The following is a 16776-nucleotide window of genomic DNA, read 5'->3' as shown; positions in this document are numbered from 1 at the left end:
TTGGCAGACCTTTTTTTATTGACATTTGCAATAAAACTCATGAATATAACTGTTTATGTCAAATCTAGTTCTGTTCTACTTGTAGCCCTAGGTGACTTGAAAAGAAAATGGTGAAACACTTCACTGTGAAGCTAAATTTGAGGGTTGTAGATGCAGATAAATTGAAGGGTTAAGGAAGGTCGTAAATAAACGAACCTCCCAGTCCCACATCAACCAAGAAAATGACCTCATGCCAGGCGTCAGACGTCCGAGCCAAAGATATCCACACTCAGGCCTTATGCACTAGCCCCTCCTCACAGGAACATACAGCCACATAGACTCACATGTCTGTACATACAGTATGTGTATGTACAACACGCACTCTAGACAAATCAAATCAAACTTTATTCGTCATAGGCTCGAATACAACAAGTGTAGACCTTACCGTGAAATGCTTACTTACAAGCCCTTAACCAACAGTGCAGTTCAAGAAGAGTTAAGAAAATATTTACCAAATAAATGAAAGTAAAAAATAATAAAAAGTAACACAATAACGAGGCTATATACAGTCGGTGCCGGTACCGAGTCAGTGTGCAGGGGTACAGGTTACTTGAGGTAATTTGTACATGTAGGTAGGGGTGACGTGACTATGCATAGATAATAAACAGCGAGTAGCAGCAGTTTATCAAAACAAATGGAGGGGTGGGATCAATGTAAATAGTCTGGTGGCCATTTGATTAATTGTTCAGCAGCCTTATGGCTTGGGGGTAGAAGCTGTTAAGGAGCCTTTTGGTCCTAGACTTGGCACCCTGGTACCGCTTGCCATGCGGTAGCAGAGAAAACAGTCTATGACTTGGGTGACTAGAGTCATAGACATAGATGAACACACATTAATCTTTTCTCACACTCAACATACAATACAAACCCACACACACTACCATTACCATGTCGACATGTTGTACCCCGGCTCTGCCTCTCAGAGCCTTACGTCACCCATCTATTTCAGAGACACACCTGTCTGTCTCTTGCATATAAACACACAGTCACACACACACACCTGCTTGTGGTGGCTTAAAGCTGAGGAGGAGTCAAGGTGAGAAAGGGACTTTAGGATTAGATTTGTGTAACATCTACATTACAGACTCATCTAGTCTACCTCAGAGAAAAGTCATTTCTGTCACTGTGTCTGTCTCCCTACGTGTGGCTTGACTTATGAAGGCATTGGAGATGGCCCCAGATGGCCCCAGAAGGTCCCAGTAGTGATAGTACATCCTTGTAAGTGGAGAATACTCTTTCAGCTGTTTGCCTACATCAGCTGGCATCTGTCATCGATGTCACACAATAGGCACTGAGACGTGTCATAACTGGCTCTGGGCTGGTGAGCGATAGGGTGAAACTATCATCTTACGGGCGACATCATCTTGGAAGCGTCTTTGCCTCGCCAGGCCCGTACTGACCGTCAGCTGTCACTGATGGCCTTGCGCCATGTACCCTAAGCGATGTGTGTTTGAACTTTGATCTATATCATACTGTACAATATGTCAGGGGGGCTCTCTACCATTCTTTTGAAGCCCATGAAGGGTGATGACATCCCCTAAGGCATATAAATGAAGTACTTTCTCCACAGGGTGATGTCATCCTCAGGCGAGGTCAGCAATCAAAGTGTGAATGACAGTCAGTGCTGTTATTAGTTCCATATTTAGAGTTCCTATGAGTACTGTCTGCCATCTTGGTCTCCTAATAATATACTATTACTCTTGGCTGATGACGTGTCAGGATGGTAACCGAACATATGACCTTATGATCACAGGCAAATTGAGATCATAGGTCATTTAACTAACGTTAACTTTGTTTATATATGGCTAGCTTAAGGATAGCATGACAACATGTCATTGGTAGTGATCCATCAGAAGCAGCCACATACAGTGGCTATATAAGTATTCACCTTTTTATTCACCTTTATATTCACATTTTATTGTGTTACAAAGAGGGAATAAAATGAATTAGGTGTACATTTTTGTCAATGATCTACACAAAATACTCTAATGAAAATCTGGGAGGGAAAATCCTTACATTTCTTAAAAAGTTGAGAAAAATTATAACTTGATTAGATATTGTAAGTATTCACCCCCTATGAGTCAATACATGTTAGAAACACCATTGGCAGCGATTACAGCTGTGAGGGTTCTTCGGTTAGTCTCTAAGAGCTTTGCCAACTGGCTTGTGCAATATTTGATACCTCATTTGTCCCACCTCCCACACATGCGGTGACCTCACCCATTACAACCAGCATGTCCAGAGATACAACCTCTCTTATCACCCAGTGCCTGGGCTTACCTCCGCTGTACCCGCACCCCACCATACCCCTGTCTGCACACTATGCCCTAAATATATTCCACCATGCCCAGAAATCTGCTTCTTTTTTTCTTTGTCCCCAACGCTCTAGGCGACCAGTTTTGATAGCCTTTAGCCGCACTCTCATACTACTCCTCCTTTGTTCCGTGGGTGATGCGGAGGTAAACCCAGGCCCTGCGTGTCCCTAGGCACCCTCATTTGTTGACTTCTGTGATCGAAAAAGCCTTGGTTTCATGCATGTCAACATCAGAAGCCTCCTCCCTAAGTTTGTTTTACTCAGTGCTTTAGCACACTCTGCCAACCCTGATGTCCTTGCCGTGTCTGAATCCTGGCTTAGGAAGGCCACCAAAAATGTGGAGATTTACATACCCAACTATAACATTTTCCGTCAAGATAGAACTGCCAAAGGGGGCGGAGTTGCAGTCTACTGCAGAGATAGCCTGCAAAGTAATATCATACTTTCCAGGTCCATACCCAAACAGTTTGAACTACTAATTTTAAAAATTACTCTCTCCAAAAACAAGTCTCTCACTGTTGCTGCCTGCTACCGACCCTCCTCAGCTCCAAGCTGTGCCCTGGACACCATTTGTGAATTGATCGCCCCCCCCCCATCTAGATTCAGAGTTTGTTCTGTTAGGTGAACTAAACTGGGATATGCTTAGCACCCCGGCAGTCCTACAATCTAAGCTAGATGCCCTCAATCTCACACAAATCATCAAGGAACCCACCAGGTACAACCCTAAATCTGTAAACAATGGCACCCTCATAGCCGTTATCCTGACCAACTGGTCCTCCAAATACACCTCCGCTGTCTTCAATCAGGATCTCAGCGATCATTGCCTCATTGCCTGCATCCGCTACGGGTCCGCAGTCAAACGACCACCCCTCATCACTGTCAAACACTCCCTAAAACACTTCTGCGATCAGGCCTTTCTAATCGACCTGGCCCGGGTATCCTGGAAGGATATTGACCTCATCCTGTCAGTTGAGGATGCCTGGTCATTCTTTAAAAGTAACTTCCTCACCCTCTTAGATAAGCATGCTCCGTTCAGAAAATGCAGAACTAAGAATAGATATAGCCCTTGGTTCACTCCAGACCTGACTGCCCTCGACCAGCATAAAAACATCCTGTGGCGGACTGCAATAGCATCGAATAGTCCCCGCAATATGCAACTGTTCAGGGAAGTCAGGAACCAATACACGCAGTCAGTCAGGAAAGCAAAGGCCAGCTTTTTCAAGCAGAAATTTGCATCCTGTAGCTCTAACTCAAAAAAGTTCTGGGACACTGTAAAGTCCATGGAGAACAAGAGCACCTCCTCCCAGCTGCCCACTGCACTGAAGCTAGGTAACACGGTCACCACTGATAAATCCATGATAATCGATAACTTCAACAAGCATTTCTCAACGGCTGGTCATGCCTTCTTCCTGGCTACTCCTACCTCGTCCAACAGCTCCGCTGTGCAATCTGGTTTCCGAGCCGGTCACGGGTGCACCTCAGCCACGCTCAAGGTACTAAACAATATCATAACCGCCATCGATAAAAGACAGTACTGTGCAGCCGTCTTCATCGACCTGGCCAAGGCTTTCGACTCTGTCAATCACCATATTCTTATCGGCAGACTCAGTAGCCTCGGGGTTCAATTCTCGGGCCGACTCTTTTCTCTGTATATATCAATGATGTTGCTCTTGCTGCGGGCGATTCCCTGATCCACCTCTACGCAGACGACACCATTCTGTATAGTTCTGGCCCTTCCTCGGACACTGTGCTATCTAACCTCCAAACGAGCTTCAATGCCATACAACACTCCTTCCGTGGCATCCAACTGCTCTTAAACGCTAGTAAAACCAAATGCATGCTTTTCAACCATTCGCTGCCTGCACCCGCATGCCCGACTAGCATCACCACCCAGGATGGTGCCGACCTAGAATATATGGACATCTATAAGTACCTAGGTGTCTGGCTAGACTGTAAACTCTCCTTCCAGACTCATATCAAACATCTCCAATCTAAAATCAAATCTAGAGTTGGCTTTCTATTCCGCAACAAAGCCTCCTTCACTCACGCCGCCAAACTTACCCTAGTAAAACTGACTATCCTACCGATCCTCGACGATGTCATCTACAAAATAGCTTCCAATACTCTACTTAGCAAACTGGATCCAGTTTATCACAGTGCCATCCGTTTTTTTACTAAAGCACCTTATACCACCCACTACTGCGACCTGTATGCTCTCGTCGGCTGGTCCTCACTACATATTCGTCGCCAGACCCACTGGCTCCAGGTCATCTACAAGTCCATGCTAGGTAAAGCTCCTCCTTATCTCAGTTCACTGGTCACGATGGCAACAACCACCCGTAGCACGCGGTCCAGCAGGTGTATCTCACTGACCATCCCTAAAGCCAACACCTCATTTGGCCGCCTTTCCTTCCAGTTCTCTGCTGTCTGTGACTGGAACGAATTGCAAAAATCGCTGAAGTTGGAGACTTTTATCTCCCTCACCAACTTTAAACATCTACTATCTGAGCAGCTAACCGATCGCTGCAGCTGTACATAGTCCATCTGTAAATAGCCCACCCAATTGACCTACCTCATCCCCATACTGTTTTTATTTATTTACTTTTCTGCTCTTTTGCACACCGGTATCTCTACCTGCACATGACCATTTGATAATTTCACTCCAGTGTTAATCTGCTAAATTGTAATTATTCACCTACCTCCTCATGCCTTTTGCATACAATGTATATAGACTCTTATTTTTCTACTGTGTTATTGACTTGTTTATTGCTTACTCCATGCGTAACTCTGTGTTGTTGTCTGTTCACACTGCTATGCTTTATCTTGGCCAGGTCGCAGTTGTAAATGAGAACTTGTTCCCAACTAGCCTACCTGGTGAAATAAATAAAACAAAATTGCCCTTTTTTATATTTTTTATTCCTCAACCTGTCAAGAGTTTTGGGGGTCATGGCTCGACAGCAATTTTCATGTCTTGCCATATATTTTCAAGCATATTTAAGTCAAAACTGTAACTTGTCCTCTCAGAAACATTCACTGTCTTCTTCGTGCACAACAAAAGGTGGCCTTTTGTTACAGGTTATAGTCCTGCTGAAAGGTGAATTCCTCTCTGGTGTCTGGTGTAAAGCAGACTGAAGTAGGTTTTCATCTAGAATTTTGCCTGTGCTTATTCCGTTTCTTTGTATCCTGAAAAACTCCCCAGTCTTTGCCAATGTCAAGCATACCCATAACATGATGCATCCACCACCATGCTTGAAAATAAGGAGGCAGTTACTCAGTGATGTGTTGGATTTGCCCCTAACATTGGGCTTTGCATTTAGGCCAAAAAGTTTAACATTACTATGCTTAAAGAGATATTCAATGTCTGATTTGTTATTGTTACTCATCTACCAATCATTGCCCTTCTTTATGAGGCTTTCAAAAAGCTCCCTGGTCTTTGTAGTTGAATCTGTGCTAGAAATGCAATACTTGACAGAGACCTTACAGATGGTGTATGTGGGACAGCGGAAGGGGTAGTCATTTCAAAATCATGTCAATCCCTATTATTTCCATATAAGTCCAAAATGTACTTGCCTAAACATAAGGGTGAATAGTTTTGCAAAACAACTATATTTTAGTTATGTATTTTTGTTTTGTCAATATTTAAACATTTGTAGAATTATATTTTCACTTTGACATTATGGAGTATTTGATCAATGACAAAAAAAAAAAAAAAAATCACAATTAAATACATTTTAATCCCACTTAGTAACACAAAATCTCTGTTTTGGCCAATACTGTATATTACCTTTACATACACAGCCCACAATCGGTCTGACAAAAGAATGAAGCAGCAGCAGACGGGGAGGATGATGCAACACAGAGCAATCCACTCAATAAGAAGTTGTGTGAGCAGCCAGGATAACAACAAGGCAACCCAACTAGACATCCAGCCCGTCCAACCCTCCATACCAGTCCAATTATAACTAAGCCTCCTTAAAGTGGCAGGTACTAATTTGCCCCTCTGTGCTACTCCAACAGTTTGTGACAGGCGTATTCAACGACTCATTCTGTTATTTAGTCATTCTCGAACTGTTGACCCACCAAAATACCTGCAAGTTTCTTCTCTCACCTGTTATTACACAATATAGCAACAGATGAAAGACTTTGAGAACAATACATTCACATACAATCATTTCCCTTCATGTTAACATGATCAATATCAACATCTCTGTAAAAAAAAAAGAACTGTAATGAGAGTTCTCGTTTCATGTCATGATGCGTGTTTGTGAGACGGAACATCCTGAGACAGAAGGGATATTGTTGCATCTGTCAGTGTTTACTCAGTACATAAGCCCCACGAAACTCCTTCCCTAAAATGTACCAACTCTCCAGAGCCCCATGTGAACTTTGGGAGCCAGACAGTCTGCTGCAAACAGTATAAAAATATCATAGACCCCTCGAAGCACAGGACTTCACAGCATCACTCTATTTTTCATCCAAATGATGAGCTCAGATGTCATCAGGTTGTCAGTTAAGTCACAGAACTCATGAGATCTCAATTATGTTTAATATATTAAAGGTCACTTTTTAGTTTCGTAACACCAAAATAAAAACAAAGTTACAAAAGAGATTGTATAGAGGGTTTTCAGGACTCTTGAGACATCTTATAGACTTACAGTCACAATGTGCCCTAAATCCTTCAGACCCAAATGTTGGTATGAGTGAGTGAATGTACATACAGTATGAAGCCTGTAGGGAACTCTGGCCTACATACATGTGAACAGTATCTGACCTTAAAAAGCTCCCAGATAAGCATACAGGCAAAGCAGAAAGGACAAACAGAGGGAGAGAAGCATCTGTGTGTGCATTCCTACCTGGTTTCTCTCTCCAGTTGAAGTTGGGCAGATGTATTTCACATACTGACCGCTTTTCGCATCTAGAAACACTTTCTCCTGCCTGTCCAGTCAGATAAACATATCAGGGAATTCATCATCGTTACAACTGGTCTGACCAGTTTGGGCAGGAGGCAGGATCACTTTGTAATGAACCTATAAAACAAAGTTCATAAGGAGCAAACAGAATACGGGCTAGGGAAAAAAAGTTGCTAATTTGACAAAAAAGGAGTATTGGTTAAAGCTTTAGGCCTTTGTCCTGACTCCTGACTTAGAGGCCCAAAGCCCAAGCAAACCAAAAAATGGTCTCATCAATGGCAGTTAAGTCAATAGACAGAGAGTAAAATAAAAACATTTAATTTATTCATGAATAATTATTATAAATCAAGTACAGTTATGAACAATATTTCTACAGCTCTAATATCTCAAGAATGATTATCAGGCATGGGTACATTTAAAAATATAATATATTACTCTAAGCAGCATAAAACTTTAACAATAATAATATGTACATGTTTCCTTTTCTGTTAAAAAAAGAAAAGGAAAACAGAAATCCTTGTCAGCACAAGGACAGGTTGGCTTCACTGCAAGGAACACACCTCAAATGGTTCACATATAAACCACATCAACATAGATTACAGTTTAAAAGGCTAAACTTGAGATGACTGGGTAATGAAGCAGACACTGTATACTCTCTATACCGAATCACTGCGAGAGTCAGTTTCAGTACACTACACCTCAACACTAATACAATAAGCCTTATGCCAACCAGTTCTTACAGTGCCCAATACTATTCTGTGATCAAAGATCCATAATTGGCATAATTCATATCTCGTACTACCATGTTGTAATGTCATGTACTTCAAAAAACACATTTATAGCTCAAAGGTCTAGTAACAATATGAAATGTACACACCACTGGTTTCCCTTCAAAACATGTAAGATTGTATCTTTTTAGGCTAGAGAGATACTAAGATTAATCTGAAAAACTCAAATGTAATACCTGGTCACTCTGACTGGTGCCAAAAAAAGCAATTAGTGCAGGTCTGAGATTGGCAGGAGCCAGGGCAATCACACTGCAGTTTGGGTTGAGTGAGTGTGTGTGTGTTTGTTAAAGAGGCTTAACGTTTCTCTTCCCATCACGCAGGCTACCGAGCCTCTGCCAGAGAGTGTTTGTTGATTTCAGCAACATGTCAGACTGGTTATAATAACTGAGCATGGGACAGAATGAAGACGAATGAGCTTCGGTTTAGACTGAAACCTTTTGGCAACATTAAGGTGCTCGGTCAATTGATTGATTGTGGGCAAATCTGTGGATATGTTATGTGCATTTTATAAAATTAACAAATGGCTTATTTGTTTTTTACTACTTCTTCTTGTTGAAGCAGTCAGGCATCCGTTGGAAGGCCTTGGAGTTGCTTGACTCCTCCCTATTACTCTTTCCATTTCATTTTCTGTACTCACCAACTTGTATTCATCATGTAGATGCAGGTCAATCCTAGTCATTGGCTGGGTTACCAGGGTACCTGGCTAATAAATACCATTTGGATACATTCATACATCTATGTTTCAGCTAAGCTTGTCTCGTTAGTTACTCGTCTTCAATATCACTTTGGCCACAAGCACGGAATGTTCAACAACGAAGGACACAACAAAATTAAACAGAAGTTCAAAATGTTGGGAAGGATTTGAGTCCCTGGCCTCAGTTTGATGCACATCCAGTCATTGCTTTTATTTGTCGATGAAGGCTTCTCAAGGGCTTTGTTCAGCCAAAGTCTATTCGTGGCCTGTACTCCAGGACCATGGGATATGTCTGAGGAGAGTGTAGAAAGACAGTGCTGTTTATTCTCAGTTCCCTGGAAGTTTATACAAAGACAACTTGCAAAGTAAATAGCCTAGTAGATGCTGGCACGTTCTGACGAGTGTATTTAACTAATGAGCTTTGCAATTCCATCTCAAATGGCCCATATTTCACAGGAATGGATGCATTGAGACAGGATTGCCCCTTTCAACTGACTTCAAGCCAAAGTTTTCATGCATGGTGTTTTAAGGAGAACATACGATCCTGTGAACCATCCCAGATCCCTATAGCTGACAGCTGAAAGAAGACAGGGGGCAGTATTGGACATTCAGATTCGAGCCCTGCACAGGCATGACATTTAAGACTGTGACATCCCGGCGACATTCAGGCCCTACCCGGGCCCAATTTAATCTGCGAAATTTAAGGCCTGGCCAGAACCTGAAATTAGAAATAACATTCTCTGTTAGCTGCTCATCTCTGTCTGTCCCTGCTCTGCATCTGCTCCATGCGCTCTCTGCGTGTGTGAGTATCCATAGAAACAGCTACGCTTGGATGTTGAGGAGAGAGAGCTGTTAACTAGCTACTTTTTAATCATTCTAAACTGTGACAAAACTCACTATTATTATTTTCTGTGAAGTAATCTCTCCTGTAGACTCGGATGATGTTCTGGTCTTATTTTATAAAAATGTTCTGGTCTAATATTTGACAATGTTCTGGTCTAATATTTGACAATGTTCTGGTCTAATATTTGACAATGTTCTGGTCTAATATTTGACGAGGTTGAAGCACTTCTAACACCATGTTATGACAGTAAGATGACTGTAGAGACACAGAGCAGCAGTGCAGAAGAGAGCAAATGGCTCCGCTTCAAAATATTAGTGATCAATTTAATCATTCTATAAAATTATACCCAAGCCTGGCTCGTACACTAGTTATTGAAAAAAAAAAAAAAAAAAAAAAAAAAACAGGCCCTACCCAGCCCTAACCTGATGTATAATGTCAGGGCCAGGTAGCAGAGCTCCAAGGCATTAAGTTATGCTTTTGGGATGTCTCAATTAATTATCTGCAGTCAGTGGGGTGGCAGGGTAGCCTAGTGGGGTGGCAGGGTAGCCTAGTGGGGTGGCAGGGTAGCCTAGTGGGGTGGCAGGGTAGCCTAGTGGGGTGGCAGGGTAGCCTAGTGGTTAGAGCATTGGACTAGTAACCGAAAGGTTGCAAGTTCAAATCCCCGAGCTGACAAGGTACAAAATCTGTCGTTCTGCCCCTGAACAGGCAGTTAACCCAATGTTCCTAGGCCGTCATTGAAAATAAGAATTTGTTCTTAACTGACTTGCCTAGGTTAAAAAAAAATTTTTTTTTAAAGATTTTAAATCTGCAGTCAGTCCAAACTTTACTGCTGCTGATGATTTCTAGGGGTTTGCTGGATATCCATCTATAAAACACTGTCTAGATGTATTTGTATTTGTAACGCTACACACACACTCCCCTTCACACTTATATCTCTATTGTTGTATTCTACTAGGCTTAGTCTGGCCTAGTTTGGTGTGGCACAAGGTCAGGGCCTGAGTCTGGTATAATGGGTAAAAAGCCCCCCTCTTTTTGAGGGGGGAGACATGTAGTTTAAGGTAATCTTTATTTATTTTTCATAGGCTGATGAGCACAATATCATTCAACTTTCGATGCTTCTTTCCATCCACTTGGCTCTGTTTAACATGAGCGAGTTGTTCAGGATGTGGCAACATGACAAGGCTTAATACTCAGCCCCTTTAATAGGTCTAATGCTTGACCGTGGAACTAGTGACAGTTGGGCAAGAAGATGGAATTACTAAAGCTGAACTGCTAAAGCAAAGACAGCTGGTCGGAGGGCAGGGACAGGCATTCTGTTTTCAACAAGGTCCAGGGGACCGCATAGAAACTGTGGTATATTTCCTCACCATCAACATTTGGCAGAAATAGTCCTCTATCCATCGTTTCTGGAATTGTCTATGCTCTGACTGTCTAGCTTTCATTTGGGTGATTATTAACGAGCTGGACAGACAAGAAAGTGTATGAATGTAGGTCAATTTTTTCGTTACCCCCCAAAATCAAATCAAATTTACTCAAAGCACCCACGGGCCAGATTGGAACCCCTCGCGGAATGTTTGACAAGCCGTGATCTACGGTGTATTGGCTATTAGGGCAGGTATGGAAGATTTCTGGGCATGCCAGAGAGAACATGATATCTAAGAACCGGATGAGACAGGGGAAGTGTGGAGGAAAGGACAGAAACAGGACATGATATAAGAGACTCACGTTGTCACCGTGAAGCCTCCAGCGGGTCATGTAGATGAACTCCAGAGTGTGGTCCTTACCCATGATCTCCCCATTACACAGCACATCCAGCTAGCGAGAGAGGACAGACACACACAGAGAGACAAAGAGAGAGACAGATAAACACGTCCTCGCTCGCCCGTAAACAAAGGCACGTTATAGACATTTTCTATACCAGTAGTAATCTTACCTCACAAGAGCTTGAAAGCTTTAACTTTAGACTGAGAAACTTCTTGATGGTTCCCACCGTGACTCGACTAGAGCAGCGAAGGAACTTCTTCATTAAACACTGGGGTAAACAACAGCAGCATGTTTACTGTACATTCATATAGCACACAGAGTACATGCAAAGAATACCTGAACTGGCCCTGAGCATGTTGAAAGAAACACTCACAGAGAACACTCCCATAGGAAGAGGAAAAAAGTTCAAACACACGTACCCAAAAAATCTGAGTGGGCACAAAATATGTGAGGGGTTGTAGAATGTAGCATTTTTAAATCACCCAAAACAGCTTTTTCCTGCAATCTAGAGCCATAATCATTATGCTTAATTCTATGTAAAAAAATATATGTTTATTTTTCTGCATAGCTGTCTGTATTCTCCTGACTGGTGGTTAAATATGCTTCTCTGAATCTCTGATTTAAAAAAAAAGAAAAAAAGATTGAAATTAAATGGAGTCTTATTCAGTACATTTAGCAATTGCTTACTTTTCTAAAGTCTACGAACCTTGCCAGCAGGCATGCCAGCTAAGATAGATAGACAAGCTAGCTACTCGAACTTGATTGATATCCTGAAATGGCTTCTTGGTAGCTAGTTATGAGGTTGGGAACCAATCTGGGCTGGCTAAAGACAACTTCATAAAATTGCTAGCTGGCTAGTAGCATTACAGAGAAACAACAACAAAAATATGTTTTTGTATTATTATTATTTTTAAACAGGACAAATCTGAGGTGGCACGTGCCCCTGTTGCTTCCTATGGGCATGAAACTGCTACACACACACACACCTTTACTGTGTTGTCTGCAGCATGTCCATTGTTGTGGAGACAGTCCAGGCAGATGGCTATCTGGGGGTCACTCCTGTGATAATCCTGACCATATTCATCACCATCCTCATCATCACTGAGCACAAGCCTAGACCCAAGGCAATCTCCTGTGGGATAGCAGAGCACATGTGATTTTAGGAGATAATACTAGCAAGCCTGGCTGAAAAAGGTTGTCCAATATCAGTGCTTTACTCTATTTACGTGTAATGACATACTTATTACATTTTATAGTAACACACAGTAAAATTTGTGAGAGTGACTTAGTTACTGAGATTTATTATGTACCTTGTCCATTTTCTTTGGATTTATTCTTCCTCCAGAAATCAATCTCCTGCTGTTCCTCTTCTGGTCAACACACACAGTCATAAAGAATACAGAAGAAGTACACGGTACTTTCATGAGTCTCATTACATCTAATGACAAGTCTCCTCTAAAGAGTGATTGAAAGTATTGACTGACAGATCATTTAGAAATATGTCCGTTTTTTCCTAGATGAAAAGAACTCACTGTCTCGTAATCCAGGTACAAGCTTGAAAATGATTTCCTCAAGAGTATTGTCCAACCTGAGAAGAGAGAGGACCAGTGATGATGAGGATGTGACACGGGTAAGAGAAAGAGGAGGCTGTGGTTTGTGCTGACAGTGCACTTGCAGTATTCAAAGCAAAGTGAAGGCCAAGTGTTTGTTGTTAGCTTCACTCAGAAAAAGAGTTTCAAAAGGGTTTGTCGGCTGTCCCCATAGGAGAACACTTTTTGGTTCCAGGTAGAACCCTTTTAGTTTCTATGTAGAAGCTTCTGCGATAAGGGTTCTACATGGGACCAAAAAAGTTCTACCTGGAAACAAAAAGGGTTCTTCAAAGGGCTTTCCGATGGGGACAACCAAAGAACCTTCTTTTGTTCTAGATAGCAGATTTTTTTCTAAGAGTGTTGTTGTCTGTCAGGGTTGGTCAAAGCTAGTGGAGGACTGTTTGTATATGTCATACCTTAGCATCTCTAGAGGGTTGGTTTCATGGACTTGAATGCCACATTTGGGACAGTCATTACTGTCTTCAAAGTGCTGGATGATACAGCTCTTACAAACTGGAAAACAAGAAAAATCACACTACTATTATATTGTGTAAGATGCTTCTAGTGTGTGTGAGAGAAGATGGGAGTGAGGGGACGTATAGAGATGAATACGTAATATCTTAATTTAAACAGCTTTTCACAGCAGGAAAATAATCCTGTAGCAACAGGATAATTATGTGGATTATAATTAATGAACATTTTGGTTGGGGTTAACTTTTTTCGTAAGGGAAGTCTGACATTTAAGTGGAAATTAAAACTTTAGAAGCCTTTTTAAAACTTGAATACACTACAATGTTGCATTACCTGGTGCACAGGAATTGTGTGATTGTGTACATGTGTGTGTGTTGCTTACATGTGTGCAGGCACTCAGTGACCGTGGTGGGTTTGATCAGGTAACCTCTGCACAGGTAGCAGGTAATGAAGTGGTTAAAGTCTTTGACCAGGGGTGTCCTCTGAGTGGCCATGGTCAGCCAATACAGAGCTGGGGAGGTCAGAGATGAGGTCAGCAATCACAGAGGTCCCTGCAGCCCCTGACACTGCTGCGGTGACCCCTGTATCTTCTTCGTCTTCATCATCCTCAGCCAGTACTCATCGGCTGGGAAAGCCATTCTTCTAAAGACCATCTCAGATTACTTGTCAGACAGAACGTAAGGCAGAACAGACAAGAAAGTAGATGATTATGCCATGTGCTGCACGCAGGTGAGGTAACAACGTCCCAGGATGACATTTAAATAAAATGTGCAAAATTACATTTAAAAAACAATTTACCACGTTTCGGAATACACGACTTGCCTACATGCTTGTCAAAATCATACTTAAAAATGACTCGTCACGCTGCCACTAGAGCCTGCACCTGCTTCATCTATCCCCATCATAAACCATGCATTGACAACCAGATAGCACTGTTTAAACACGTCCTACTGACAAAACACGTGTAAATGAACTAGAAATAGTAGTCTAGGAAGACCGAAAAAGTCGGTACATGGAGGGGCACATAAAGGTGTTAGCGTCATACAAATGCCCTCGGTTTACTAGAACAATCCTTGACACGCAGTTAAGAAATACAAAAGGACCACACGCTTCATTGTGAAAATCCGTAAGCTACACACTAAGCTATCTCATCGTAGAGAACGTCACGGTTAGTGTCACCTGTATCATAACAACATTGAAGCCCCACACATATGGCTGCTGTCTGTAGCCACTACGACATTCGCGACACACCACATACTTTAAATAAAGTTACGACTCGCAAGGAGATAGCGGAATGAAGTAAAGTCGAGCTAAATAAACCTGTTCTATAAAACGTTTTTAAAAAAGCACTAGCATTAGCAACCTACATACAGTTATGTCACACACGACAGACGAAACATAAGCCATCATCCCACCCCCAAAGTTTGACTGTAGGCTATAACCGGGATGATAAACAGATTCTTTTTAGGCTATTTTCTGTCTGAAATGTTTCAACAACATAGGCTACATTTTTTCTTACCTCGTAACATCTCTACCTTTTCCATTAGGATTTATTATAGCTGGTCGAATGAGAAGAATTGGCTGTCCGTGACACTGCGTTCACTAGGTGGTATCAACTACGTAGGCTAGTATGAAACTAGTGGCAAGAATACGGAATTGATGGTGCGTTCATGACAACTGGGAACTCGGAAAAAACGAGCTCATAATGGGAAGAATCGTGACGTCAGTGATCTCCAGGTCGGAAAAGTCGTAACACTAGGATGCCGCGTTCAAAGCAACTGGGGACTCGAAACTCGGAAATATCCAGCTTTTAGACTTCAGTGCGTTCAAGACAACTGGGATCTCGAAATAAACGAGCTCCGATGGTCTTCTAACTCAGGCATCTTTCTAGAGTTCGGACTTTCCGACATAAAAAAAAAAAAATCACTGACGTCAGGATTTGACCTTGTGTTTTTGCGAGTTCCCAGTTGTATTGAAAGCACCACGATGCCCGAGTTTCCGACTTTAAATTCAGAGTTGGATGACTGTCAAATATTTTCCCAGTCTGCGCTCGTTTTTTCTCGAGTTCCCAGTTCTCTTGAATGCACTGAAGTGGGAGGTCGGAGATTTCCTAGTTCGGAGTTCATGCCTGATCATATCGATAGTGTCATTACACAAAATGGTACACAGCATCATCTGGATATCTGTGCAAGAAAAGTTCAGCGTTCACCTTCTGCTTCCATTTCTGTCAAGCCATGTACGCATCGATAAATCCAACGTATGCACCACACAGAACGCACTACAACTGTTTCTGCAATGCAAGCACAGCGTTCCATTGGAAATTAATGTACTTCTGGTGTACCAAAATACACAATTGTTGTCGGTGTAATCAAGGCGTCAGAGTTGTCTTGAGCGCACCATTGTTGCGTTCATGTGCTATTGGAAACTTGGGACCTCAGAGTACAAATGAACGTAAGCTATTTGCGTAGAGCTTCCTATTGGTTGATTCTGATACCTCGCAAGTGGGACACATGGGAAAAACCCGGGATCCGATTCTGTCACCTGGGTTAGCAAATCGGACATTTGAGTTTCCTAGTTCCGACTAACATTCGAACGCGGCATTACCACAGCCACCGCAGATCTTAAAAGTGGGCTGGAGATTTTCCAGCGCTTGTGATGCCGCCAATTCACACGCTGTGTGAACACAGGTTATTGCTGTATGGTACGTTTGACTTAAATCTGTATATAAAAAAACGGAATCACGCTACACATTAACTCATTCTGTGGTTTATGCAGCGCTCACTTCCTTTCGGGAACTTGGAAACTCAGACATTTTCTACTTGCTAACTCACATGTGTCAAACTCATTCCAAGGAGGGAGGAGTGTAATTGCAGGTTTTTGCTCCACCCTGCTTGATTGACGAATTAAGATCACTAATTAATAAGGAACTCCCCTCACCTGGTTGTGTAGGTCTTAATTGGAAGGAAAAAACAAAAACTTGCAGAAACGCGGCCCTCTGTTGAATTAGTTTGACACCCCTGTGCTAACTGGTTGAACGTGGCACGTGTGTAACGAGCACAAGTTAGAAAGTTTGACATTTCTGCGTTTTCTAGAACCAACTATCGAGTGAATGCGGCATTACTACTGGTAGCCTACGGCATTGCAAAGCAACACATTGAAAAAATCCTATGCTTGCAACACACGCAGTGTCACGCAACCGCAACCTAGTCCGGCAGATGAGTCGCAGGGGTGTGTATTGCAAATTAAATGAATGGCCTTTGCCAGAACACATACAGTTTGCACAAGGTTATAGGTCTACTACAACCCAAATAAGTAATATTTATAGGGTAAAACAAGTCCTATTCATATAATATCCATACAAATGTG

The 16776-nt window shown here is 42.2% G+C and overlaps 1 protein-coding gene across 3 annotated transcripts; it reads right to left on the bottom strand.

Moving 5' to 3' along the window:
* Positions 1-7562: 7562 nt before the first annotated feature.
* LOC118402812 (polycomb group RING finger protein 5-B-like) lies at positions 7563-16189 on the bottom strand. Of its 3 annotated transcripts, none has more exons than XM_035801089.2 (9): positions 15620-16189; positions 13793-13921; positions 13356-13452; positions 12883-12938; positions 12661-12720; positions 12337-12482; positions 11520-11618; positions 11312-11401; positions 7563-9034 (listed from the first exon to the last, which is right to left on the bottom strand). In XM_035801089.2, the coding sequence occupies exons 1-9, from the start codon at positions 15723-15725 to the stop codon at positions 8987-8989; spliced, it is 831 nt and encodes a 276-aa protein (XP_035656982.1). In that variant the 5' UTR covers positions 15726-16189; the 3' UTR covers positions 7563-8986. The 3 variants fall into 3 exon arrangements, with proteins under 3 accessions (XP_035656982.1, XP_035656985.1, XP_035656984.1); XM_035801092.2 differs by having other exon boundaries at positions 13793-14072; positions 15620-16186; XM_035801091.2 differs by lacking the exon at positions 15620-16189 and adding an exon at positions 14930-15613 and having other exon boundaries at positions 13793-14072.
* Between the last annotated feature and the right edge of the window lie 587 nt (positions 16190-16776).

Source organism: Oncorhynchus keta, chromosome 24, assembly GCF_023373465.1.
Source record: "Oncorhynchus keta strain PuntledgeMale-10-30-2019 chromosome 24, Oket_V2, whole genome shotgun sequence".
Taxonomy (NCBI): Eukaryota; Metazoa; Chordata; class Actinopteri; order Salmoniformes; family Salmonidae; genus Oncorhynchus; species Oncorhynchus keta.
This window is presented reverse-complemented; position numbering and strand designations above follow the sequence as displayed.

What these genes read in the sequence shown, in the direction of transcription:
- LOC118402812 (XM_035801089.2), bottom strand. Translation starts at nt 15,725, where the DNA reads ATGGAACGCTGTGCTTGCATTGCAGAAACAGTTGTAGTGCGTTCTGTG. An exon ending in GACAGAAATGGAAGCAGAAG is followed by an intron (nt 13,922 to 15,619) that starts GTGAACGCTGAA and finishes TGACCTCCCCAG; the next exon opens with CTCTGTATTGGCTGACCATG. An exon ending in ATCCAAAGAAAATGGACAAG is followed by an intron (nt 12,483 to 12,660) that starts GTACATAATAAA and finishes GCTATCCCACAG; the next exon opens with GAGATTGCCTTGGGTCTAGG.